General features: G+C 51.6%; 2 protein-coding genes across 12 annotated transcripts in view; one reads left to right on the top strand and one right to left on the bottom strand.

The window, feature by feature from the left end:
- Window positions 1-12,706, top strand: part of ASCC2 (activating signal cointegrator 1 complex subunit 2) — a 39,363-nt gene extending 26,657 nt beyond the window's left edge. For 6 of the 11 annotated variants that reach the window (XM_044378989.3, XM_026484782.4, XM_026484785.4 and 3 more), the window contains 7 exons: window positions 326-540; window positions 1,427-1,546; window positions 6,971-7,064; window positions 7,142-7,272; window positions 7,828-7,945; window positions 9,223-9,302; window positions 9,764-12,706. In XM_044378989.3, coding sequence (XP_044234924.2) covers window positions 326-540; window positions 1,427-1,546; window positions 6,971-7,064; window positions 7,142-7,272; window positions 7,828-7,945; window positions 9,223-9,302; window positions 9,764-9,935 — 930 coding nt within the window. In that variant the 3' untranslated portion in view covers window positions 9,936-12,706. The remainder of the gene's footprint in view (window positions 1-325; window positions 541-1,426; window positions 1,547-6,970; window positions 7,065-7,141; window positions 7,273-7,827; window positions 7,946-9,222; window positions 9,303-9,763) is intronic. The other 5 variants (XM_026484786.4, XM_048221454.2, XM_026484784.4 and 2 more) reach the window with 1 other exon arrangement.
- Window positions 12,707-25,320: 12,614 nt separating this feature from the next.
- Window positions 25,321-27,317, bottom strand: LOC113245020 (cytochrome b-c1 complex subunit 9). The gene is made up of 2 exons (XM_026484779.4): window positions 27,168-27,317; window positions 25,321-25,593 (listed from the first exon to the last, which is right to left on the bottom strand). The coding sequence occupies exons 1-2, from the start codon at window positions 27,315-27,317 to the stop codon at window positions 25,549-25,551; spliced, it is 195 nt and encodes a 64-aa protein (XP_026340564.1). The 3' UTR covers window positions 25,321-25,548.
- Between the last annotated feature and the right edge of the window lie 14 nt (window positions 27,318-27,331).

Genomic DNA, 27,331 nt, shown 5'->3' with positions numbered 1-27,331 from the left:
TCATCTGAAACCACCCCATGGGGTGGATGGTGGTATGCCTATTTTGTGTGGAAGAAGCTGGGGTTCAGAGTGTTTAAGCACTGTGCCCAAAGTCACACAGCCAGAAGTAGCTGTACCAGTAAATCATAGAAACCCCCCTTTTCCCAGGGGAGGAAAGGAAGACTCAAGAGACCTGAGTCACGGGGCCGAGATCCTCGGCCCAGGAGCGACAGGGCCAGGACTCATACCGGGTCCCCTGATTCCCGGTCCTGTGCGCCTCGGGGCCTGTGGCCCTATCACCCAGCTGGCCTGGCCTTCCCCACCTTCACTCCCGCTCTCTCCGCAGTGCATGGGGGCGGCGGCTGCGCTGGGCCCCCCCGTGTGTGGCGTGGAGCTGGACTCGCTCATCTCCCAAGTGAAGGACCTGCTGCCGGACCTCGGCGAGGGCTTCATCCTGGCCTGCCTGGAGCACTGCGACTATAACCCGGAGCAGGTGATCAACAACATCCTGGAGGAGCGCCTGGCGCCGGCCCTCAGCCAGCTGGACCGCAGCCTAGACAGGTGGGACACATAGGTAGAGGTGGCTCATGGCGCCCAGGCTGTGTCAGGCCCTGGCGGAGGCGCTCTGGGGCCTCTGTCCCGGCCCCTTCTTAGCTCCTCTGCTTCCCACTCCGGTGCCAGAACTCAGCCCTCCGTCTCTTCCCCACGGTAGCATTCGCCATACAAATGAATGGCCTCCTTGGCAAAACATCAAAACTTCAGGCCCCCGGGAGGTCCTCACATGCCCCCTGCAGGGCGGAGAGTGTGCACAGTCCCACGGCTCTGCTGCACCTTGCTGGAGGACGGATTAGAAACGTGGGATGTGACAGAGGGGTTGCTGAGCCTTTCAGAGCTCTGAAGTTTCTGGCCTGTCCCTGTCACCTTTCCAGTAGATTCCTGAGGGAGGACGGCCAGCGCTTCTCACTTTCCTCACACCTACCTTTCGGAGGTTGGCCCACTGCTTCTCTGAAGGGCCGCAGAAATGGGTGCACACATGGGTGTTTCTTCCACGAACAAATTATGTTTACTGGTCGAGTGAAGTTAGCTCTGTCTTTGGACAAGTTCCTTAGCCACTTTGTGCCCATTTTACAGAGGAGGGCGCAGAGGCACAGAAAGGTTGAGTGATCTTAGCTAGCCATCTCATCAGACTGTTGTGAGTGTTCGGTGAGGGAGGGAACTTTTAAGAAAATCTGTGTGAATGGCACGTGGGACCAAGGGGGAGTTTCGTGTGAGGGACGGCTGCGTACCCAGGGAGGGGCCAGACAGTGCAGGGTTTTAGATCGTGTCTCATGTGGCTGCCGAAGGGAGGGGAGAATCTGATGGATGTAACATGGTACGGGGTCAGTCGGGCGCAGGCAGGCATCAGCTGACCAGTCCCCCTTAAACTGATTTCCGTGTCACCCCCCAGGCAGGTGAAGCCAGACCCGACACCCCTGCTGACATCTCGTCACAACATCTTCCAGAATGACGAGTTTGACGTGTTTAGCAGAGATTCAGTGGACCTGAGCCGGGTGCACAAGGGCAAGAGGTGAGTGCAGTGGGCTGTGGGGTGCCAGGCACCCCAACTCTGTAAGTGCAGTGAGAAAATAGAAAGTCAGGGCGCTTTACAGAACTAGCCTGAGTTTTGGCTTAGGGTCCCCCCAAGCAGTCCAGGACCTGCGTACTCCCAGCAGGCAGGACCGGGTTCTCTAATGGTTATACGTTAGGCTCTGACGGCACAGGGTGGTTTTTTAATGAATCCCCTTGTTGATAGCAAAAGGCCAGAGGGACCTAAGCTGTCCCCCTCTTCCGTTCTTATATCTTCAGATATGTCAACCACCAAATCTCTGGGCGATAGAGCTGAGCGGTACTTCCCAGGTGCCGCCGCTCCACGTGATTTTCTCCATTCTGTGACAAAATGAGAAAATTAAGGACCTGTACTAAGTGAGCTTTTCAGAGGGTGAACATATTCTATTTTAAGGTCTTTCTGCTTATTTTTAGCTTATGTCCTTTCTACTTTTTTGGCATTGAAAAGTCCATTTATGATTTATTCATTCATTCAACAAATATTTGCTTGGTGCTTACAGCGTACAAGGTCCTGGGTTTATTTGGTGCTGGAGACGTAGTGGGCAGTGAAACAGACACGGCCCCTGGCCCTGTGGAGTCTGCACTAATCAGTTGGTCAAACAAGCAAAGTAACATTGCAGATCTAACAGGCTCTGTAAGGTGAAGGTGTGCAGACCTCTGAGCCTCCGGTAGGGCGTTCGACCTGGACAGGAGGGTTCCTCTGAGGAGATGCCAATGGGACCAAGAGTGGAAGGATGAGGAAGGGTCAAAGGGCCAATTCTGCCAAGAGGGGGGAAGGAGAAACTTTCCAGGCAGAGCAAACAACAGGGCAGTGAGCCCGAGGTCGTGGGGAGCATGGTAGGGGTCCCATGAGCTGACACATTTTATGCTTTGGAAAGAGGACCTGGCTTTGGAGTAGAGGCCCATGGGAGGGCACCATGAGTCAGTAGTGATGAAAGTGGGTTCGATATAAAAGGCAAAGTAAGACGTTGACAACACTGCTAGCCCCCAGGCTCCCCATAAATGGTATTGGTTCATGAAATCTGCAAATCTAGGAACTGCTGGACAAGTGCAGTGGCCCCCCTCTCTCCCCCATCATGCATATGGAGACAGTGAGGTTCAGAGAGAGGCGGTGGGAGACCTGCCCCCTTCTTGTGATAGGAGCCCCCGTGGCAGAATTGCAAGCTGCTGCTTCAGCGATGGCCCCGTGCTGCTCGCTGTCCCCAGGGTCATCGCTGCTGGAAGCTTGGCTGGCTGAGGGCTTGGGGGAGTGGGCTCAGGGCAGCTGTAAAGCCATCTGGCTGGCTGGACAGGAAGCAATTGTAAACTGCTTAGTCACGCACATTGCGACATCCCCAGATCCTGAGCTAGAGATGTTATCCTGCATCAGTGGCCGCTGTTCCAGACCAGAATGACCCTCTGCAGCTCCTGGGGCAGATGAGGAGGGCTGCGCCCTGCTCCTAGGGCATTCCAAACCGCCAGGAGGAGAGACCGGGCGGCAAATGTTTACTGAACTTGTCGTGCTGGGTAGCCTGGGGCCTGGGGATTGCAAAGAGGCAAAGCCTCCATTTATGTGTTCATTATTTATTTATTCATTCAGCAAATATTTATTGAGTGATTTACTAGCTCCAGATCCTGTGCTAGACCCCAGGGAGACAAGGTGAGCAGGGCACCCGGGCTGCACTCTCAAATGGCACAGAGACCGTGGGAAAGACTCAGACCATTAAACAAATAGCAACAGAGTGGGAGAAGTGCTGGGGTGGGGCACACAGGGACCTCAGTGGGGACACCTGTCCTAATCTGGGCAGGGCAGTCAGCAGGCACAGGAGAAAAGTAGCACAAGGCAGGTCACACTTGAGTTAAAAGGTATGTGTGTGATTAAATCAAATAGGTTGCACTAGTGGCTCAAGTAATAGGGAAATCTGTTCCTTGCATGACAGGGAGTTGCAAGGTAGGGCAATCTAGGCTTGGTTAACCAATGGTGTAGCCTCATCATCAAGGATACATCCTTGCCATCTCTCAGAGCTAGTTCCTTCAAAGCCACGGGGCGGCTGGCTGCAACTGTTTCAGCCGTGACCTCCAGAAGTGACAGTGCCAAGAGGAAGTCTGGACCAGATCTTCCTACATTTCTCTTAGAGACTAGGAGGACTTTCCCAGAAGTCTCCAGACTCCACTCACATCTCATCAAGGAGCTGGGTCACAGGGCCGAAGTCCAGGGCTCCAGGAGAAGGGGGAAAAGTGGAAAGACCCGAACCAAATGAGGGTCTGTTAGGACTGAGGTGAGGTGGATGGTGGCTGTTGGATATGCCAGGCACATGTGCTGCAGGTATATGATAGCCAAGTGAAGGAGGCCGTGTGGATAAGGTGGGGTCCCAAAACTCCTTTGGACTGAGCAGAGGCGCCCTGGAAGATTATGAGTGTTCTCCCTCAGAAACGGGTGTGTGGCCAAAAAAATGTCTGCGCACTCGGCTTCTTGGAGAGGTACAGAGCACATTAGCACATTAAAGGCTCTGACAAGTCCTGCAGTAAAAAAAGAAAAACCAGGATTCACTTTGTTGAGCTCAGCAGGTGCCAGGTTCACTTTTAGTCATCATCTTATTTCATCCCTGGGATGCGGAATTAAGACTTGGCAAGGATAAGAGGTTTGCTTGTGATGGATCGCACAGCTCAGGTAACATCTGAGCTGACTTGAGTTGGTGGTAGACCCGTGTTCTGGCCCTGGCTTGGCTGGTAGAAGCTGGGTGACCTTGGGAAAGGCGCTCTGCCTCTTGGGATCTCCGTTTCCTCCCTGTACAGGTCCTTTAGGAATTCAGAGGTGGGAGTCACCCCCGAAGGGTCAGTTTGAGTTGGGCCTTGAAGGATACGCTGGAAGAAAGGAGGGGAAAAGTGTCTGGGCTTCAGGGGAGCCCACATGTTCCCTGAGCTTCCTGTCATCTTGTAGGAGGCCGAGGAAGCACCTGCTCCAAAGTCTCTGAAGCCATTGTTGCCTGTGTTTCCAGACTTTTCTGGAGTTCTGGCCCTCTGATGGATCTTTTCCTAGCTGGCTTTGCCTCTGACCTTTCTTTTCCTTCTTGGCTCTGAATGGGGTCATGGGGCCAAAGCCGCACCTCCCTGGATGGGATGCCCAGGGCACCAGGCTCCACTGTCCCTGCCTGTGCCGTCTCTAGGACCCTGCGTGGGTAGAGTTGGCAAGGCTTCTCCAGCCCTGCGAGGGAACAACATAACCAGAGGCCCACAGCGGGACCTTACGCACAAGAACTGGGGACCGGATGGACCAGGAGCTGTGGGGGTGGCAGAAAGGACAGTGACACCTCTCATTCATCCTTGGATGCCTGGCTCGGCACAGGTCCTAGCACCTAGCAGGCCCTCAGGAAATGTGCGTGGAAAGAGGGGATGTGCTCCTTCCAGTGGCACCAACTGCCTGAATGAGCTCGGGCCCGTTTCCCTTGCTCCCTGCCTCTCTCCTCATCAGCCCCCGGCCTGGTGAAGAGAGCCAGATAAGGGCCAGGGCCACAGTCACAGGCCCCCTTTTCCGGCATGATATAAAATTTTCCTCTGGACCAAGAATTTTCCCTGGTCTAGACCCAATGCCCCCCACCCCACAGAGCCTCCATTTCCTCTCCTCCCACCCCACCCCACTAGACCCCCTAAGCCAGGTCATGTTTCCTTTCTGTCTGTTCCCAGGGCATGCTTACCTCCATTCGGCACATTTCATGTTAGCTGCCGTTCACCCGTGACCCTCACTAGACTGTGAGTTCCACAAGGACAGATCCAGATCTTACTCTTTTTTTAATCTCTCCCGCAGCTCAGCCTTAGTACCCTGCCTGGCACATAGTAGGCCCTTAGTAAAAACTGTTGGAGGAAGCCAAATCCTGACCTGCCCCAGGCTCCCAGGCAGACAGCCTGAGAGACTCAGGCCCCTGTCCTTCCCTGCATCAAAAGCCAGTTAATAGATTTCTGTGAAAGCTGTGTATGACTTTGTATCTCTTTTTCTTCTTCTTTTTTCTCCCCCCCCCCCACCCTTGATACATTCCAGAAAACTGATTTCACAGCTAAGCTGGATTTTCTTGCCCGGCATCTTGTATTGATTTTCCCCTGCAGGGCTCGAAACTACATTCCACAGGCCTGTGTGTCTGACAAGCCAGATTTCTCTACAGATTTGCAAAGCCACAGTCAAGAGGCCTGAGTCCCCACTGAGGCTGGGCTACAGTTCACTGCTCCCAAGCACGTGCCTCTCCTTCCCTCCACCGCACCCGAATTTCCTCACCTGTGATATATAGCAGGAGTTGAGCCTTTGGACTTTTTCTTCCAGTGCAATCTGACATGGAAGATTGAACTGTAGAACAGATCGAAAGCCACCGTGATGAAACGGACGGGAGGAAGAAGGCGGCCACCCCTGCTCGCTCTTCACCCCCCTGAGGGCTCTCTCCTGTGGCTCCCCTGAGCTCAGTAAGAGGGCCAGATGTGACCTTGTTCTTTCTTATAATTTTGGTTTTTATTTTTTAAAGATTTTATTTATTTTAGAGAGAGACAGCATGAGCGGGAGGGGCAGAGGAAGAGAGAGAATCTTCAGCAGACTCCATGCTGAGCATAGAGCCCGATGAGGGGCTCCATCCCAGGACCCTGAGACCATGACCTGAGCCGAAACCAAGAGTCGGAGGCTTAACCAACTGTGCCACCCAGGCACCCCCAAATTTTTGTTTTTTTAAAAGGTTCAAATAATCCCAGGCCCTACCTAGGAGTAACCGTTGTCATTTGGTGGGGGACTTACTAGCTCTCTCTGTGCGGTAACATATGTAAATTATAATCTGTGTGCTCAAAGGAACAGGTAGTTTGTCTGGTTTGCTTTCTGCTTTTTATACAGTTGGGGTCATACTGTATACATTTTTCTGTAGCTTGCTTTTTCCCTCAGGGGTAAGTCTTAGAATTCTTTCTGCATCAGCAAAATAGATGAATGTCATTCTTGATAGCAGCCGCCCAGCGTTCTAATATAGATGTGGCACTTCATTTGGCCATGTCACCTGTGATGGACACTAGTTGTTTTCCATTCTTCACTGTCACAACGACGTTGAAAAGAAAATTCCCCATCAGACCTCTGTATGTCCCTGGCCAGCGTTTCCCTAGGGTGGGCGCCTCCGAGAGGAATTTCGCGGCCAAAGGGTGGGCACGTTTTACATGGCAGCAGCCGGTTTGGGATGCCTTCCGGAGCGGCTGGACCCGGTCACAGGAGTACCAGCAGCGGCGAGTCCCACCTGCCTGCACCGCTGCCCCCTCCTCCCCGGTGCTCGACACCCTTTGTGGCACTTTGCACCAGCCCGAGCCCGTGGTGCCTTGGACCCTCGCTCTCGCAGCCTTCAAAGCCTGATGGCTTTCCTTCCTGTCTACCCGCTGTCCCCCCCGCCTCCAGGAAGGAGGAGAACACGCGGAGCCTCGTGAACGACAAGCGGGAGGTGGCGGAGCAGCGGCAGCGCTACGAGCAGTACAGCGTGGTGGTGGAGGAGGTAGGGGGCCCCGGGCCGCCGGGCAGGGGGGAGCCGGCCACCCCGGGCCCCTCGGGCCCACACTCCTGCCATTGCAGGTGCCCCTACAGCCTGGCGAGGGCCTGCCCTACCGCGGTGACGACTACGAGGACGAGTACGATGACACGTACGATGGCAACCAGGTGGGCGCTAACGATGCCGACTCGGATGATGAGCTCATCAGCCGCAGGTGAGGCTGCAGGGCGCTGAGAGGGCAGAGTTTGGGAGGGGGGGGCCACAGTGGCGTTCCTGAAGCCTCTTGTTTATACAGATGGGGAGGCCGAGGCCATGATCACGTGAGCAAGTCAGTGGTGGAGCCAGGGCCCAAACTGAGCCCTCCTGATTCCTAGTGCAGCGCTCCCTCCACCCCCAGACACCCCCTCGGCCAGTTGGTCCAACCCGTCCTGAGTGGGGCAGCATTTATTTGGTTTCATGCAGTCCTTTCAGATTGTTCTTCTTAACGGCAGAAAACTCTCCACCATGCAATGGTAGATTTCCCAGTGCAGATAAAAGGACAGCTGCCCCAGCTCAGCCTCCCGTAAGGCCCCACATCAGACTCTGGTACCCTCAGAGAGTCTGGGCGCTGGAGCAAAGCTGGCTTGAAAAGCACTTTGGTGTTTTCCAGCTGCCTGAGCCCATCCGCATGCTGACACCCCGCTCTCACCCAGCCCGATCCCCTCCTCCCTGAGGCTCCCTCTCCAGGTTTAATCCAGTCTTTGATCTCACTTTCTCTCTAAACCCTCAGGCCCTTCACCATCCCTCAGGTGCTGAGAACCAAAGTGCCCGGAGAAGGGCAGGAAGAGGAGGAAGAGGAGGAAGAGGAGGAGGCTGAGGACGAGGCTCCCAAGGTGCCTCCTTGGCAGGTGGCTGATGAAGGGGAGGGCGCAATTCTGAAAGGCAGAGCGGGACCACTGCGCCCCTGCTTGCCTGCCGCTGGCTTTGAGGTGGCCCTAGCGTCACTGCCCGGGAGAAGAGGAGTTCCTTTGAACCTAGGGTGCCTGCTTGGAGAGTTGCTGCCTTCAAACTCACCTTCACTGCCCAGCGAGGGCTTTGGGGACGGATTAGAGGCCAAGCCTTTGAGTTGCTGGGTTCATTAGACCCAGGAGCCTGGGGGCTGAGAGAAGGGCAGCTCTCGGCCACCGTGCTCAGGATGGCAATTCTGGAACTCACAGAGATGTTGCAGAGATGTTGGAACCCCAGGGCCCTTGGAGGTCATCTGGGCTGGTGGGTTTGAAAATTCTATTTTTCGGCAGCTGAACTTTCTCTTCAAATGAAGCCTCAACTAGAACCTCAGCATATAAAACAGATTAGGGCAGTCTTGCTCAGGTTGAATGGAGTGACCCCTGGGACCCCTGGATCCCCTCGTGCCCTCCCACCAGGGTGACAAATCCCGATGTATCCAGGCCGGGCTCCCGAGGTAAACAAGTGGCGCAGACTGATGGAGCCCGAGGCTAGTGGGGTAAAAGCACACACACACCCTGCCCGAGGGGCTTCTCAGCAGAAACGTGTGCCTCGGAGCTTCCAGGGCTTTCTCTTCTTGCCAGGCAAGGGGTCAGCCCAGATTTTTCTGTAAAATCTTCCAGTTTACAAATGTTACCAGTTGCACTTGTTTTGTTTGTGTTTCTTTAAACAGTACAGGCCACTAAAGCCTGTGTGTGATCCTTAAGTCACAGTTCTCCCCGCTGCTAGTCCAGGCTCCTTTGCTTATTGGCCAAAAAATGGTCTTCAAGAGTGGCTACTCCCAGAGCACATTGGTGGCGTCCTAGAGTGAGGATGAGGCAGCTCCGAGGGGCAGCTCTCTTGGCCCTCAAGGCTCTGTGTGGCCTCTCATGGTGGCCATCTGGCCTGTGCCCCATTTGTCATCCATGCTCCGGCTCTGGTCCACCTGCCTCACCATACCTGTGCAGGAAGCCTTAGTCCCTTTGGCTGCTTCTAAAGGAGGAGAGAGGCTTCTAATGGGAAGCTTGGACCCAAGCAAGGGCGGCTCCATTCTAGGGCATCACCCTGCCACACTGTGGCTTTCCCCCAGTTCGGGCCTGGAGGCGTCAACAAGACTCAGTCCAGTGCAGCCCCAGCACAGCTTGGGCAAATGGGGCAGCTCATGACTCTAGATTTTTTTTTTCTCCCCTCCCCTCCACAGCCCGACCATTTTGTGCAGGACCCTGCGGTGCTGCGGGAGAAGGCAGAAGCCAGGCGGATGGCCTTCCTCGCCAGGAAGGGGTGAGCATTTTAACGAGCTGTTTCTGGTGGGGGGGACCCATCTGGGGAAGGCTCAGCCAAGCACCTGGGAAGCCCACACATATACCCCAAATGCGTCATGTGTGTTAATTTAACCCTCACGACAGCCCTATGAAGCCACTATATCATCATTCTCATTTTATAGAGGAAGAAATAGGGCCATCCCCATCCCCATCCCCAAGCCCTCCTCTCCTTGCTGTGGGCTGTGGTCAGCTGGTCCTTCCCGCAGCGAAGCCAGGGACCTATGTGGAGGCAGAGCTCAGAGAAGAGAATTCACCAGACACAGGACCGGCCAGAGCCCTGCCCTTGCTGGGCTGCATTTCTTCTCCCACTGGAAGTGGGGACTGGGGTGTCCTGGCCCAAGCTGTGTGTCCTCTCCCAGGGACCTCTGAGAAATGCAGTGGGCTCTTCCCATCCCCTGGGCTGGGTTGTTCTTCCCTCAGGTACCGGCATGACAGCTCGACGGCAGTGGCCGGCAGCCCCCGGGGCCATGGGCAGAGCCGTGAGACAACCCAGGAACGCAGGAAGAAGGAAGCCAGCAAGGCAACACGAGCCAACCACAACCGGAGAACCATGGCTGACCGCAAAAGAAGCAAGGGCATGATTCCATCCTGAGGCCACCATGTCAGGGCCAGCCGGGAGGCAGCAGCACCAGACCTGCCAGGCCGAGTTACCATAGCCTTGGGTCCCCTCACCAGTTGGCCTCCTGCCAGGGCCAAGTTCAACTCCACCCCTCAACAGCCTCAGCTTCGCAGCCCCTGAGAAGGCCGCCTCGTCGTCCACCAGCCAGCCGTGAGCGCCTTCTTGCAGACACACAGTGCCTTAGCCCACAGGGGAGGAACCCCTGGGGCCAGCGAGCAGGCGACAGGGATGGGGACAGAGAGCCCCAAGGCAAGCCCCAAAACCTCATGCAGTAAGACGCCACTTCTCTTGGTGGTTTCCTGCCTAGATGGCAGGAAACCTGTAAATTCAAAAACTAAAACAGAAAAGGCCTGCAAATAAAAGTTTTTGACCCTTTCAAGCAATGATCCATGATGTGCCCCTGGCCTGCTCCCCCTACATCCCCTTATCCAGTGACGGCCACCATCAGGAGAGCAAGAGAGCAGAATGGTCACCTGCTCTACTCCTCAGCCTTTCCTGCTTGCCTCTCATTTTAACGCCTCTTGATGTTGCCCGGCTTTGCTGTGTGGCCCTGAGCACATTACTCCCTCCTCTGAACCTGTAGTCCCTGCTTATGGAAGGAAGAGATGAGGGTGTGAGACCCTCTGGTCCTTTCCATGTGCTCGATCAGTCCCTACAACCTCCACCGTCGGAGGTGGGGAGAATTTCCAGCCCCACGGTGTAGATGAGACACTGAGAGCTGAAGCTGCCTGCCCAGACAACAGGCAGGGAGTGGGAGAACAAGGATTAGACCCTCGGTCTGACCCCTGGCCTTGATAGTGTCATAGACCCCCGTAGGTGGTGTCATCACCATCTCATCGCTGACCCAAGGACATCTGTCTAATAGCAGAGCCAATACCAGAGCTTGGTGCCTCCTGGTGGTGTGCACAGTCCGTCAGTTCCTCCAGAGTCAAGGGGTCGGAGACCAGAAGACACCAGTGAGGGTGTCCCTGCCAAGCCCTGTTGAAGGACTTGGGCCCAGTTCCTCAAACCACCCCTCCCCGGGCGTGGCCGGTCAGTTCACGGTGTGGCAGCAGCTGCCAGGCAGCCCGATGCCTGGGCCCCCCTGAATGTTGCCGATCATCAGAGGATCGACCGTGGGGTCTTTGCTGCCCTATCCTCCCCGGCCTGGCCCCTGCCCAGCCGGACCTTGACAAATCACCCTGGATGCTTGTGTAATTTCTTTGCACATGGTTAGGATGAGTGTCTGGAGCAGCGAGGCAGACAGGCCCTTGACGAATTGGTTTTGTTAGGTCAGCCGCACAAGTGAAAATCAATAGCGATTCCTCTGAGTCGCGCCATTCCCTTGGCGCATTTGAGATGCCGAGCAGATAAGGGAGCGGTGCCTTCCCCTCGAGCTGCTGAATTAGCGGAGATCAGGCTCGGGGTCAGCCACTCTGACAGGCAGCGGGAAGCCTGTGTTTCCTCCTAGACGCATTTGCCAGGGACCGTACAGGCGAGGGTCATTTCTTTTCTCTCTCCCTGAGCTCCTCAGACCCAGCTCTTGGCCCTGGAGCAAGACGAGGTGAGTTGGGGGCGCTCTGGGCTTTACCTACCTTACCTGTTACTGTTCACACAGCCCCTCTCGCCTTCCTTTTGTCGTACATACCTCCTGACCGCTGGGAGGGGTGTTCAGGCCTCCCCTAGGCATCCCGGTTTTAAGAATTAGAGAAGACAAGCGATTTTTCAAACTTTCCAGAATGTACTGCCAGGTCAAACTTGATCTCCCTTGAAGAACTCTATTCTTCCTCGTTTCAGATCTTGAGGGCATCCCTTCAGGGATGCTTTGCAAACACCTCACTCAGGAGTCATCCAGAGCAGTGCTGGTAGGCACATCCCTTCACCGCTCAGGGCCTCAGTTTTCCCATCTGCAAAGTGGGTATGTTGGGCCAGGTGAGTTGTTTTCACTTGGTGCCAATTAAATCCTCCGAGGAGGCCCCAAGGTTTAAGATGGCCAATGGCAGAAGTGTTACAAGTGAAGTGGGGTGGGAGCCCCAAACCCTGCTCCCTTGATCACTGGGCCCACCACCCCACCACTGCTCCTAACAGGAATCTCTAAGTGCCTTCTCTGCACCCTGTTAGAGAACACGACTATCACAGGCATTTCCCAGGAAGCTCTTACGACCCAGTGCCTCCAAGAGAATCTAGGACTTTGAGTGCCATGGTTTCTAGCTCACGGGTGGCAATGATGGCAGATGTGTTAGTCTGAACAGTGTTTCTGCGCCTCTGTGAGGAGGGGAGGGGCAGAGCCTGTCATTGATAAAAAGGGACCCGGGAGCCCAGGGCGGCAAGTTAGCAGCAGAGCCTGGATGCAGGTCCTTTCTTAGCTCCAGGTGCAGTCTGGAAACGTAGGCGATTAGCAGGAAACTGCCTGTCCCTCTCACACCGGGAACTTGGGCTAAATAATGCAGGGAGGGAGACCACCAAAACCACAAACAAAAGTAAACCCACCAAAAATGCAGGGGGTGCTTGTGGAGCCCCCGTCTCTAAAATGATGTCAATGAACACTTGGTAGCAACGTGAGAAACTAAATATTGAAGAGTCAGTTTGTTGTTGTGTTGTCTTTTTAAGAGAATAAACTGGATGGTAATGCTCCATGATTGTGAAAATACTTATGAAAAATTTGCATACAGACCAAGTCTGGAAAGGAATGTGCAAAACGAAAATGACAGTAAGACCTTGATATTTGTAATGAGAATAAAAGTGCTTACCGAGTACTTACCGTGGCCATAGTTTCTGCTGGGCTCTTTCCTTGTGTTATCTTGTCTAACTCTCACCAGGTAGATACAGATGAGAAAACCAAGGTCGGAGAGGGTAGGGGACCTGTCTGAGGTTACACATTTACCACGTGACCAAGGAGGGCTTCGGTGGCAGGATTGCCTCCTAGAGCCCACGCTCTTAACCCCTACACCACGTGCCATTCCTTTCTTTCCCCCGCATTCGCATCCTTGTCACTACTGTTCTTAACAAAGAAAGGAGAAAATGGAAGTCAAATCGCTATAGAAGAGGAGGATGGGAAATCCCCGCTCATCAGACAGGTTGATGGACCCCCACTTGTATGTATCACATACCCGCGGATACTGTCCCACAGATCTCAGATGCCCTGTTTTTTGTTTCACTTTGTTTCCAGATTCGTTTGTCCTTTCCTCTCTGTGTCCAGTCTGCCGTGAAGCCCACTGAATGATTCTTCATTTTTATGTCCAGTCTCTGTCTAGGGAAAGCAGAGAAAAAGCCAGGGGTAGAGCTCTCTCAGCCGAGATGGGCACAGCAGAGCCTAAGGAGCGCGGAGGCCTGGGAGGGGGCCAAAGGGTCCAGGGTGGGTATGGAAGAAGGCTGGGAAGGAAGATGGGAGCCCCAGAATTAGGACCACAGGCCAGGCCATGGCCCAGACCTTTGTCGAGAGCAGCAGCTCCCAGGATTTACTGCCTGCCCTCAGGACTTGGGGCATGGACGGTCAGCCTGGTTGGGAGGACCAAGGGAGGAGAGGCTAAATGCATCCACTCAGCAAACTTTACCAAGATCGCAGCGTGAGAAAGACCGGACCCCTGCCCTCGCGGTGTTCACATTCCAAGGTGGGAACTGGATGTTAAGACATTTTGGGAAAGTGATTTAGTCACAGCTGTACTAAGCCCTAATAATAAAGAATGAAGAAATGAACAGACACGGTGAACAGAAGGAAACCAAGAGCAAAGAGACTTTGCAGAAGCAGAGGGTAGTGAGGGTGCTTGGGTGGCTCAGTTGGTTATGCGTCTGCCTTTGGCTCGGGTCAGGGTCCTGGGATTGAGCCCCAAGTGAGTAAGGCTCTCTGCTCGGCGGGAGCCTGCTTCTTCCTCTCCCTCTGCCCTTCCCTCTCCCCCACTAGCTCGCTCGCACTCTCTCAAATAAATAAAATCTTTAAAAAAAAAGAAGCAGCAGCAAAGGATGGTGGTCAGAGTGTCAGGCAGCAGCTGGGAGGTCAACCAGGCTAAGTCAGTGAGGCTCACTGGGGCTCTGCCCCACTTTGCCAGGAAGTGATGGGGACACATGGAAAGAATGGAAGGTGAGGAAGAGACGGCAGGAGAGTGGGCCCCTCTTTGAAGGAACTTGGCATCAGGAGGTAGAGGGAGCTCAGAGGTGAGGAGGGAGAATTGGAACCCAGACCATGTTGATGGGATGCCTAGAAGGAGCCGGGGAGGCACCAGGGCTCTAGAAGTTCCGCTTGGGGGAAGGCTAGTCCCCAGCAGGAGCTTCCCAGGTCAGCCTGGTGTCTGGTCTTAGCTAGATCTCTGAGTGCTGGGGCAGGAGGAAGGGACCTTGACTACGGCCGGCCGGTCCTAGGCTGGTGTTGCAATTCTACAGCCCGAAGCGAGGTAACCAATGCAATCTAAAGGTTAGTATCTCCAGCCCCCCCCCCGGGGGGCGGTATGTCTGTCTGAAAATGAGAATCAAATTCTGACTTCACATCACACTGGAAATTCTCTCCCAACAATCGATAATCATCAAGAGAATTTTACACAGCTGGCAGACCTCAGAGAGCCTTAAAGGGCATTTTGTCCAGAGTTTCTCAACCTATTTAGCCCCCCAACCCTCCCCCCAATCTCAGACGCTGGGAGTCCAGCTACCCCCACGTCCCCTGGGGCGGGGGGGGGGGGAGTTTCGCCCTGCTTAAGAATTCGCTGGGCTTCCGTGGCGCTCTCCCAGCCATGGAGGTTATATCATCGAGCTTTACTTGCTGTGGTCTGAATTACAAAAACAACAGGCACTTAATTCTAGTTTCCCAAGTATGAAATTATGACATTGAATATACTCTCTCTGGCTGCACGAACCCACCCTCAGCACTCTGACGGGTCCCATAAGTGCTCTGCCATCCCAAGGGGGTAATTATGGTTTTCTTCTTCTTAAAGTGGTTTTCACAGAAGAGCCAGGCAGAAAGGGGGCCCTTCAGTGGGTTGCCTGCCCATTTAGGAATTTTACGTGCAGAGCTTACACGCAGGCTCCCGCCCCCATCTACCATCCTGTGGTCGAACCTGCTTACTCCGTTCTTTCATGTGCACATCTGCAGGCCTCAAGAGCCCATTCTTTTTATTGTCGTTTTGTTCATAAAGGGTGGTGAAAAGAGCAGTGGTCTGGGGGGTCAGGAGGCTAGGGTCTAGGCCCTTAGATTTCAACAAGCTATGTAACGTTGGGTCGGTTCCTTGGCCTCTCTGGGCCTCAGTTTCTTCTTATAGAAAATGGGGGTGATCATCGTCTCACCTCTCTTGCCTCATGGGCGGGGATAATTGTGAGGCTCACCTGAGATCATGCTGGGTGGGGGCAAAGGGCACTCTGAAAGTGGTGAATCGTGTTCAAAGGGGAGAGAAGAAAACTGATGGGAGTTTTCTGGCTACTCTGCATTTAAGGCAGTTTCCACGTCTCTCTTTTTATCACCCTGCCAGAAACTTCTTTGCACAAATCACCCATTCTCAACGGGCACATTTCCAATGGAATGCCGGGGTCGCAGGGCCAGGAAAAGTTTGAGAGCTGCCTCTGTCTGGATTTTTGCTGACAGTTCTCCCCAGAAGGACAGAATCAGGGAATGGCCTGGATCCAAAGCTATTTGGCTCCATGAGCAAGTTCTGTCGTGAAACAGCCTCCCCTCTAGACCCCTGCCTCTAGGGGAGCCCGGGAGCTGTCACACTGGGACCCCTCTGGCTGGTGAGACAGTTGCCCCTTTCCTCTGACAGACCTACCAGATGCCACATGACAGACCCAATGGGCAGAACGCAGCCCCAGGTCCAGCTGGCCTGTATCACAGCAAAGGGGCAACAGCCCCGCTCTGTGACCCGCCTCAGGGGTGTGCGCGGCCTGTCACAGCCGGAAAATCAGTCTCCCCCACTCAGGAGAGGGCTACACAGAAAGGCATGGGCTCCTCCCCCAGAGTATTAACTCAGAGTAACATGCAATGGCCATGCCAGACCTTTTCCTTGGGGATCGGGGTCCTCTGAATGGCCAGCGGCCTATTTGGCTTTCGCCATTTAGAGCAGGGGCTGAGCTCTGGGGCTGGAACCAAGCTGGCAAGCTCTGTGACTCTGAGCGAGGTGGCCTCATTTCTCTGAGCCGCAGTTGTCTCTACATTGAGATGGTGGCAGGATGGCTGGGGTAAGGTGGGGAGTGCTGGCAGGCTAGTGAACTCCCAGGGCCCCGCTCAGCAAGAAGGGTGGCAGGTGCCTCCCACCAGGGCCGCAGTCAGATTTCCGTGCACCCCACCTCTCAGCCTCTCAGCATGGCTGCCGTGACTCCTGTACAGCAGTCCTCCCAGAAACCTCTGGGCTCAGGATGAGCTGGGCAAACAAGAGCTGGCAAGAGAAAAGGATGGGCATGATCCAGCCGGGTAAGTGTGTGGCGGGTGCCCTGGGAGCAAGGGGGGTACCCTGCTCAGCTTTGTGGGACAGGAAATCACTGAAGCCTTGAAACAAAGCCAGGTGATAAGTGTGATTACATAAGCCTCATTTAGAGGTTCGGCCTCTTGCTCATGGCTGAGCACTGGCTGACTCAAGACTCGAACCCAGGTTCGCCAGCCTCCAAAGTCCATACTTTCAGCCTCCTGGCTTTCCTGCCTCCCTACAGCTTGACACTTACTCCATACATGGTTGGCTCAGCATGGAAAAGAGGACCTATCACCTCCTTTGTTCTAAACACCCTACTTCTATTAATACAACGTATAATCAAGTCATTCCATCGACAGAGATGAGACCAGGAAGTTGGGCAGGATGTATTTTCCAAATCTCCCCTTTGCCATAGTTTTCCCTGCCTGCTAGTGGAAGGAAGGGCTGCTCCTTAGAGGGTCCAATTTGAAGGAGGTGTTTCATTAGGAAAGATTAGTGAGCCAAGGAGATAAGACATCACACAGACTTGCAGCCCCGGGGCAGGAAGCAGCCTCTCTGTTGGAGGCCTGTACAGGAGCGAGACAGAAGTGTGCTCAGACATCTGGAAAGGAGGAAGATAGACGAAAGCAGAGAGGAGTCCGTTACATGGTTAAAGGCGTGGGGAAGAGATAAGGACCGCCAGAAGAAGGCACAAGTCGGCTGGAGTTTAAAAACAGTGTCAGAGACACTGAAAACGAGATTATCACAGGACACACAGGGGAGCACGAGAAAGTGATCAGGCCTTAGACGGATAGAAAGGCTGTCAGGTGGGGCGCCTGGGTAGCGCAGTCGTTAAGCGTCTGCCTTTGGCTCAGGGCGTGATCCCGGTGTTCTGGGATCGAGCCCCACATCGGGCTCCTCCACTGGGAGCCTGCTTCTTCCTCTCCCACTCCCCCTGCTTGTGTTCCCTCTCTCGCTGGCTGTCTCTGTCTAATAAAGAAATAAATAAATCTTTAAAAAAAAAAAAAAGAAAGGCTCTCAGGAACACGGTTTCAAAACAGCTGGGACAAGGGGTGGGGCAGATGTTTCAGCTGAACAGTCATCCCCAAAGCTCTCGGCCCACATTTTGTGGATCAAATATGCTAATTAGGCAGTGTTCCCTGAAGACTGTGCAGGGGGCCCCCCCTTAATGTACTCACAGTAGCAACGTAACGAAACCACCACTGGTAGGCATGTGCTAAGAACGTTATAAGCATTACTTCACCCTGTGAGGTATTCCTGTCATTCTCCCATTTTCCACAGGAGGAAACTGAGGCTCATGGAGGGAAAGCAACCTACCCAAGGTCACCTGGCCAGAGAGTAGCAGAGCTAGAATTCAAAACCAGGCATGTGCTCTTTCCATGACCCATGCCTAGACACCAGACGGGAGAGCAGAGAGACCCACGGCAAGGACCATATTTGGGATGTTTGTAAAGTGAGATTTGAGGTAGCGTGGATCTTGATGGAATTTGAACTTGATCTTAGTAGTGGGGAGCCATTGAAGGTATTTGAGCAAGGGAGTTGACCTGGCAGTCTTATGAAGGTGCAATGGAGAAGAAGTGTCCAGAGCAGCCGAGGAAGTTTTCTGTGCGGGAGTTTTGAAGGGAGGATAGGCCGGGAGCAGCAGGAAGGCAGTCAGTACCCCTGTACTCACAGACTGTCGCCTAAGTGGCTCCCAGCTGATGCTTTCTCTACATTCCATCATTGCCTTGTCCTTGATGCCGGCTGGAGTCTGCCCTTGGCATTCAGTCTATGTATAAATCCAAGCATATCAGGCCAAGGCCCCAGTGAAGAGAGAGAAATGATTTTTACACAGCGCGGAGCTGTGGATGTGAGCATAGCCTCTGGGGCCAACCGTCCTGTGTTTGAACCTCCACTCTACTTTCTCTAGCTGTGTTACCCTGGGCAAGATACTTAACCTCTCTGAACCTCATTTTCCACCTGTAAAATGGGGTAGAGAGCAGTGTCCACCTGGGGTTAAGGATCTAGTGACACAAGTTATGTTAATGGTACCAGGCCCAAGCCTGGCCCTGCGCGAGTGCCTAGAGAAGGCAGGTGTGTGTGTGTGTGTGTGTGTGAGAGAGAGAGAGAGAGAGAGAGACAGAGAGAGAGATCCTCTGCGTGGGCTAGTGTCTGCCCCTGTTACAGTGTTCATCCTTCGCTCACACTGAAGCGACTGCCATAACCTCCACTCTGCCTGCGGAATTTGTATTCCCTCCAACTTTGCACATTGCTCAGACATTTTAAATTCATTGATTTCTGTCCTTTCCTTGCAAGGCTTCAAATTCATTTGTAGGACAGTCCTTGCTCCTTGTTATTGGAAGAGCCGGCTGAGTTACGGGATGGAATCTATTTCTTTTTAATAACTCACATTGCCTCCCCCCTCTTACGACAAAAGCGGTAACACACTTCTCAGTGGGGTTCACATCAGTAAGCAAAGAGAAAGAACACTTCCACCATCCGGAAAGAACTGCCGTTAGGATTTTAGCTCTTATCCTTCCGACGTTGTTTTAGAAAAAAGGACTATACATAAGCATGTTCTTTTTTTCTTTTCTTTTTTTACATACGCGTTTTCCACGAAAATGGGATCACACGGCACATGCTGTTCTCCCCGTTTTCTCGGCTAGTTGGACACTGCGAACATGTCTCCCTTTCGCATCCGCACCCTCTTCCGTGGCTTAGCGGAATTCTCTTGTGATACTGTGCTTCGGTCAACCCGCGCGTGTTGTTTGTTTCTCCTTATTTGCTATTAAACTGCGGTGAACAACCTCCTGGCTAAATATTTGTCCACGTCCATGATTATTTTCTCAGGGTAAATTCTTAGAATGGCTGAGTCAAGTTTTCTGACTGTCGAATGGGCCCTTCCGCCAGCTGGATTTGAGAGGGATCATTTCCTGCATCCTTGCTCACGCTGGGTATTAGAAGTTTTTACAATCTTCACCAGTTTAATAAGGAAAAGGCTATCTAGCTATTTTTATTTTGCAAATCTCTTCTTGCAGAGCCTCGAGGAGTAGATGCAGGTGTAAAATGGATCTGAGAGGGTGGGGGGATGGGCAAAATGGGTGAAGAGGAGGGGGAGACACCGGCTTCCAGGTCTGGAATGAGTAAATCATGGGAATAAAAGGTGCAGCATAAGGAATATAGTCAATGGTATTATAATAGCATTGTATGGTGACAGATGGTAGCCACACTCGTGGTGAGCACAGCATCATGTATAAGCTTGTCGAATCACGGTGTTCTACACCTGAAACTAATATAACACTGCGTGTCAGCTACAGTCAAACAACAAAAGTAATTAAAAAAAATTAAATGGGGACCCCTGGGTGACTCAGTCGGTTAAGCGTCTGCCTTCCGCTCGGGTCATGATCCTAGGGCTCTGGGATCGAGCCCCTCATTGGGCTCCCTGCTCGGCGGGAGCCTGCTTCTCCCTCTCCTGCTCCCCCTGCTTGTGCTCTCTCTCTCTCTCTCTCTGTCGAATAAATAAATAAAATCTTTTAAAAAAAATTAAATGGACTTGAGAAATAAACCTCCTGCCCACTAACCCCCAACCCAGAGTCTGCTTCCTGGGGAACCCAGCCTGTGATAGGCAGCATCCTTGTGTCTACTGGGGAAAAGCCTAGAACGTTCCAAGGGCCGGACCTTTCTTCTTTGAGCTGCCAGGACAACTTGGACTCCACCCAGAGCTGAAGAGTTTTGAACCTTGGCAGGCAGCCCTAGAGTGCCAGCCTGGATAGCCCCTGGCTGGGTTAATTAAGCAGTCAGCTGGGTGAGGATTTACCGCACAGTAATCCTTACTCCCCTTGACACCCCTCCAAGATGACAACATCTCCAGAAATAACAAGAATCATAGCTGCCATTGCGCAATATCATGGTGGCTATTTTACAGATGAGGGAAGTGGCTCAGGGACAGTAAGTAACTTGCCTAAATTTACAGAGCCGGTGAGTGGTGGGGCTTGAATTCTAACCCAGGACTGTCCATTCTAAAATCAGTGCTCTTTACACCTCACTAGAGTTGTGCAGTGGGAATAATAAAACGACCTCTGGGATCATTGTTCAAATAAAGCGACATATAAACTGCAAAGCACTTAGTACAATGCCTGGCTCATGGTAACTGCTTGATAAATGTAAGCTGTTCATCAGAAACCCTCCAGAGGCTTACCTTTCTTTCTAGAATGGAATCCAAACTCTTTTAGCATGACCTACAAGACCACACAGTATCTGACCCTATCTATTACTGCCTCACTTCCTTCAGTTCTGCGACTAAACCAAACTCACACCCACCTCAGGGCCTTTGCACTTGGCTGTTCTTGTTTCCTGAAATACTCTTGATCTTTACCTAGCTGAGATTTCCATTCGAATCTCTACTCAAATGCCATCTCCACAGAGAAATATTCCCTGACTACCCACCTGAGTATCGCACGCTGCTCTCTAAACCTGAGTCACCCCCTACATGTTACCCAGTTTTACTTTATTCATAGCCCTGAACATGAGCCGAAGTTCTTATTTAATTTCTCGTCTACCATCTGTCTCCCCTACTAGAATGCAAGCTGCAAGAGGGTAGGGATCTTCCTTGTTCTCTGCTATGTACCCAGGGTCTAGACCAGGAGCAGGCAAAGTAGGCACTTGGTAAAGATGTATTGGTTGACTGACAGACTGACTGACTGAACAAATATTTTATCAGTTTGGAGAGATTTTTGAAAACAAGAGAGAAGCGAGGAGAACAGGACATTAGGTCAAATACACTTAGCCAACAGCGTGGTCCTGCTTGCTCAGAGCAGAGCTATACTGGATGCCAACTTCCCAGAAAAGGATTTCAGAGGCCTCCCGTAACTTGCTTTTTGAGGTACCCAAGCATTTACTTTTCCTGACACCTGTGTGAGGGGGGCAGGTGCGGAGTCCTTGGGGCTTTCTAACTGCAAAGGCTGTCCCAGCTCTTGACTCCAGGAAATATCTCAGGCTGAGCTTGGGAAGGAAACTTTTTCCAGTAATGGACAGCTTCTTGGTGCCAGTCTGAGGAGGGTGCTAATCCTCATTTCCCCCACCTGCGAGGCACACCCCCCCAGGGAGCTCTGGGGAGGCCCAGCCCCCAGTTGGCAGTGCCAGGCAAGGACGAATCCTCATTGGGAGCTCAGGAAGGGGAACCCTGGGCCTCCGAGCAGCTGGGTTCTAGGCCTGGAGCCAGAGCTGGGGGCTCACGTTTTAGATTTCTCTGTGTTCACACTCTCTCTGGGCGGCTCCCTTTTAATTTATTCCTCCCCGAATATAAGAATAATACATGCTCGATGCAGAAAACTTAGACATCAGAGAGAAATAACAACAGAAAATGACTCGCCTAGAGTTAACCACTATTAACAATTTGCTGTGAGCATTTCCAATTTTTTCCTCACACGTTTTCCAAAAAATTGCATCGTGTATGAATTTGTGGCTTGTTTTTTTCACTTAGCTTTATATTTTGACTGTTTTATGTAAGCATTCTTAACCATTTTCTTTCTTTCTTCTCTTTTTCTTTCCTTCCTTCTTTCTTTTCTTTCTTTCTTTCTTTCTTTCTTTCTTTCTTTCTTTCTTTCTTTTCTTTCTCTTTTTTAAATTTATTTATGAAGCGCCTGGGTGGCTCAGTCGGTTGAGTGTCTGCCTTCAATCAGCTCAGGGCGTGATCCCACGGTCCTGGGATCGAGCCCCACATCAGGCTCCCAGCTCGGCAGGGAGCCTGCTTCTCCCTCTCCCACTCCCCCTGCTGTGCACACACTCTCTCTGTCAAATACATAAATAAAATCTTTAACAAAATAAAAGATTTATTTATTTTAGAGAGAGAATGAGTGTGCACACAAGCAGGGGGAGGGGCAGAAGGAGAGGAAGAGAATCTCAAGCAGCCTCCGACTCCCCGCTGAGTGCGGAGCCTGATGCAGGGCTCGATCTTACCACCCTGAGTTCATGACCTGAGCAGAAATCCGGAGTTGACTGCTTCACTGACTGAGCCACCCAGGTGCCCCTTACTTGCTTTTTCATAAAATATCTTTTATTAGAATATCAATATCTGCTTGTTGTAAGAGAAAAAGACAATATCTGTGGCACAAAGTGGAAGTTCTTTGGAATCCCACCCCTCAGAGATAATGGCCATGAAAAGTTCAGTGCCCATCCTTCAGTATTCTGTGTGCACACAAATCGATGTCTATCAATTTACATACACAGGATCAAATTAAACACAAATTTTGCAGCTTGGTTTTTTTCCATTTCATCTTTCTTTACCCCTCCCTACACAGAGTCACCTCAGTCTTCTTAATGTCCACATAGATGTCTGTGCTAGTATAATCTACCTCTTTAGTTCGCCACTTCCTTATTGAAGGTCATTTTCTTCTTTTTATTTTTTATTTGAGAGAGAGAGAGCATGAGCAGGGGGGAGGGGGCAGAGGGAGAATCAGACTGTCCAGTGAGCAGGGAGCCCGCTGTGGGGGCTTGATCCCAGGACGCTGAAAGTATAATGGTGGTTGCCAGGGGCTGGGGAAGGCGAGATTGGAGAGCTATTTAATGGTACAGTTTGTTTTACAAGATGGGGATGGATAGCGGTGATGGCTGCACCCAATATGAGTATATTTAATACCACTGAAGTGTACACGTTTTGTTGTGTATTTTTTTTTTTTTGAGACCGAGAGAGAGAGAGAGAGAGAGCGCGCACAGGCACGAGGAGGGGCAGAGGAGGAGCAGAGTGAGAGAGAGAGAGAATCCCAAGCAGGTTCCATGCTGAGCACAGAGCCAGTTCTGGGGCTCAATCCCACAACCCTGAGATCACGACCCAGGCCAACATCAAGTGTCGGACGCTTAACTGAGCGAGCCACCCAGGCACCCCTGTGATGTGTATTTTAATACATGCACACAAAGTATTTTTGGAAGGAATAAACATTTAAAATAGATCATACTAACATATTCTGTAAAACCATTGCTGCAGTGGCCATGTGTGGACTTCCCTGCTTCCCAGTTACTCACCTTTTTCCTGTTAATTTGGAAGACTGCTTCATGTATTAGTGAGGTTGGTACTTTGCCATATTTCTTGGGTATTGTCTTCTAGTTAAAACGAGGTTTTAAATGACTGCATTTTCACCCCAGTAGTAATTCCTATTTTGGATATCCTATTTTTATTTTTGCCATTATAAAAAACACATGGCGGACATCTCTTGTGGACATTTTTTTTTTCTTTAAAGATTTTATTTATTTCTTTGACAGAGATAGAGACAGCCAGAGAGGGAGGGAACACAAGCAGGGGGAGTGGGAGAGGAAGAAGCAGGCTCATAGCAGAGGAGCCTGATGTGGGGTTCGATCCCAGAACGCCGGGATCACGCCCTGAGCCGAAGGCAGACGCCCAACCGCTGTGCCACCCAGGCGCCCCTCTTGTGGACATTTTTAAGGAAAATTTGCCAGAAGTGGGATTTCTTGGGTCAAAGGTATGCACATTAAAGATTTTAATACATAGGTACTAAATATCCTTCAGGAAAATGGTGCACACATGCTTTCCTATAGTACATGGTCCCATAAGATCTTTTTTCTAATTTAAATTATTTTAATTCAGTTAATTAACATATAATGTATTATTGGTTTCAGAGGTACAGGTCTGTGATTCCTCAGTCGTATAGAATACCCACTGCTCATTATATCACATGCCCTGCTTAATGTCCATGTATCTTTGATATAGAATGGCATTTACAGTATCTCCTGTGGGAGCTCTAGCCTCATGTTTGCCACCACAAGCCTAGCAGCACCTAGCACAGTGCCTCACAGTGGTCAGCCTAACGTTTGTTGAATGAATGACTGGACCATTTTCCTTGAACCCCTCTTCCTCACATTCCCGCTGCTCCATAGACTCTGGCATAATCTTCTGGTTCTCCAGGTCCTTAAACATCCCCCCATGTGTCTCTGCCAGCAGTTATGTCCATGTGCCAGGGTCTGTGACTGTGTTAACTGCATTTAACAACTCCTTTAATACAAAGAACCCACACAGAAGGCGCTCCCATTATCCCCATATAAAAGACCAGGAAATTGAAGCTCAGAGAGGTCAAGTGCCTTGCCCTTGGTTCACACAGCTAGAACTGGTAGAGAGGATTCAAACCCACCAAGCAAGCACAACAATAAACTAAACTCTGGCAGGATGCTCAGAGTTCTGGTCCAACTTCATCATCAGAACATGGGCTGTGGCCCAGAGACGTATGCCAACTTGTCCAAAGACACTCAGCAAATTAAGGGCAGAATGGAGATGGGACTCTGGGGCAGCGTTCTTTCCCCCAGCTGAATTGAGGGCTTCCCTATGGTTAAGCCAGTCAGCTCTCTTCTGTATGATTTAAAAATGGAATTATTGGGGCGCCTGGGTGGCGCAGTCGTTAAGCGTCTGCCTTTGGCTCAGGGCGTGATCCCAGCGTTCCGGGATCGAGCCCCACATCGGGCTCCTCCGCTGGGAGCCTGCTTCTTCCTCTCCCACTCCCCCTGCTTGTGTTCCCTCTCTCGCTGGCTGTCTCTCTGTCACGTAAATAAATAAAATCTTTAAAAAAAAAAATGGAATTATTGGGGCTCCTGGCTGACTCAGTCTGTAAAGCATGCGACTTTCTTTTTAATCTTTTTTTTTTAAGTTTTTTTTTTATTTGTGGGGCTCAGACTCAACCCTGAGACCAAGAATCACATGTTCTACTAACTGAGCCAGCCAGGCACCCTATGCATGCAACTCTCGATAGCTCGGGGTCGTGAGTTTGCGCCCCACGTTGGAGGCAGAGCTTACGTTGGGGGGAAAAACAAGACTGGAATTATTGATTTAGAAGCAAAAGTTGAAAGTAACACCTCCAATTACAGCTCATGCTTTGTAAACCACAGTTCTCTGAAAGTTAATGGGGAACCCAAAATAATGGAATCCGCCCTTCAGATTTAAGAAGAGGGCTCTGAAGTGGTCTCACCCAACAAGTGTGGATCAGGCAGCATTAACAAAGTACTGGATGCAGAAGCCATGTCTCAAGGATAATTTACATTTATTTGCTGATGACTCTGACTAAACATACGTCAAACACAGCCGAAGTTAGAGAGTCTGTTAGGTGAAGCCGCTTCTTGCCAACAGCTAAAGGTGGTCGATGAAGAGTCATCTGAGCATCACCTTCAGGCTGAGGCCCTGGTTCTGGGCAAACGGCTGGCAGGCGGGCCTGGTCCTTTCGGCACGGGTAGGGCTCTCCGAGGAACTATTCCTTATTCTCATACTTGTGCTTGATGTGTTTCCACAGCTTCTGCATTTTCAAGACAAGAACCACAAACTTTTAGCTCTGTCTCCCACATTTTGCAGCGACTCCCACTGCCCTGGTCTCTAAAACATGTACCATGTCTGGAAAGCTGGGGTGGGCAAACTGGAAGCAACACTAGGCTTGATGCGCATTCCTAACACTTGTAAACTGCTTTGATGTTATCGATCGCCATGTAAAGATAAGTGGGAAAGGATGATCTTTCTTTTACAGGAAACTGAGGTAGAGAGACTGAGGTAATTACTCAAAAGTACACAGTCATTAAGGAACAGAGCCTCGAAGAGGTCTTATTCTTCAACTTCCAGGTATTACTCAAGAGGTCCTAAATGCACAGCCCCAAATACTTCACACTGAATCATTTTTTAATTTCCTTAAACCTATGATCCTTGGGTCAGGAACTAGTTGGATTCTCATTCCTTTTTTTTTTTTTTTTTTTAAGATTTTAAGTAATCTCTACACCCAACATGGGGCTTGAAATTAAACCCCGAGACCGGGTGCTTGTGCGCGCTACCAACTCAGCCAGACAGGTGCCCTTGATTCTCATCCCTAAAAGCACAGACTGGTAAATTGACAACGTACTTAAATGGCTTTCCCGAACATTGGGACAGAAAGAGGTCCTGGCCACAGGCAGTACAGCATTAGTGCACAGGGTCTGCCTGGGCTGTAGGGACAGACAACTTCAAAGTAAAAACACAAGTGAATGGTGTAAACAGGGCGATCTGCAGGAGACCTCCTCTAGTATGAGCCACGATGTAATGATGGACATTACATGGTGTGCAGCTAGCACCACGTTGGCACACAGCGAGTCTAAAAGGTGTGGTTATCCCCTATCTTCCGCTTTCACTTTCTCCTAAGGAATGTAACAAATGTTATCTTTTGAGGGCACCACCTACCAGGTACTGTGGCACCTTGCCTGTATCTCATTATAAATCCTCACGCTAACTGCCTACTGTAGTTACTATCATCTCGACATCACAGATAAAAGTGAAGCTCAGAGAGGTTAAGAAGCTTGCCCAACTGAATGCCACAGTTATCAAGTGACAAGGCCCAGAATCCCCATCCAGGGCTCCCTGATTTTATATTCCCGTCTCCTAACCATTATTACTACCACAACGCCTGCGTGGGAAGCCTGGGAAAGTGAAGAGTGCTATCTGAACAGACCAACCACAGTATCTAAGGAGATGCCCTTGTCACGACCCTTGCCCGTTCAAATCTGCCCTTGAAACTCTCAGAGGAGACTGTGGGTCCGGGTTCCAGACTCGCCACTGACTTCCTGATGGTGCAGCAAAGTCCTTTGCTCTCACTAGGCTTTAGTTTTTGCTCCTGCAAATGGACAAGAAGGTATGTGGGGTGTGGATATCAATACTTACAACCCCCACAAAGTGGGATCATTTAATGTTTTGGGATTCACGTCCGGCGGAGAGGACATAGGGCAGTTGACCGACAGAAGATGCCCAGGGTTTTCCCCCCTCTTAGTAAAGGCAGGCTGAGTCCCACCCCATCTCCACTCCCACTGTCACCCCTCAGGCAAGCTCAAGGTCAGGGATGGCCCAGTCCCTCACCCCCTGGTTGATGTGTTCGTAGATCGCGTCCGCGCCTTGATCGAAGGCGCGCTCGAAGAACAAAGCGCCTACGGCGATGGTGAGGGCGAATGTGGAGGTCCTGCGGAACAGCAGGGAGTACAACCTCGCAGTAAGCGTCGGGGCCGCCATGTTTCTCCGCTGTC

The sequence above is a fragment of the Ursus arctos genome, unplaced genomic scaffold, assembly GCF_023065955.2.
Source record: "Ursus arctos isolate Adak ecotype North America unplaced genomic scaffold, UrsArc2.0 scaffold_34, whole genome shotgun sequence".
Lineage (NCBI taxonomy): Eukaryota > Metazoa > Chordata > Mammalia > Carnivora > Ursidae > Ursus > Ursus arctos.
The sequence above is the reverse complement of the archived record's forward strand: the minus strand, read 5'-3'. Positions and strand labels throughout refer to the sequence as shown.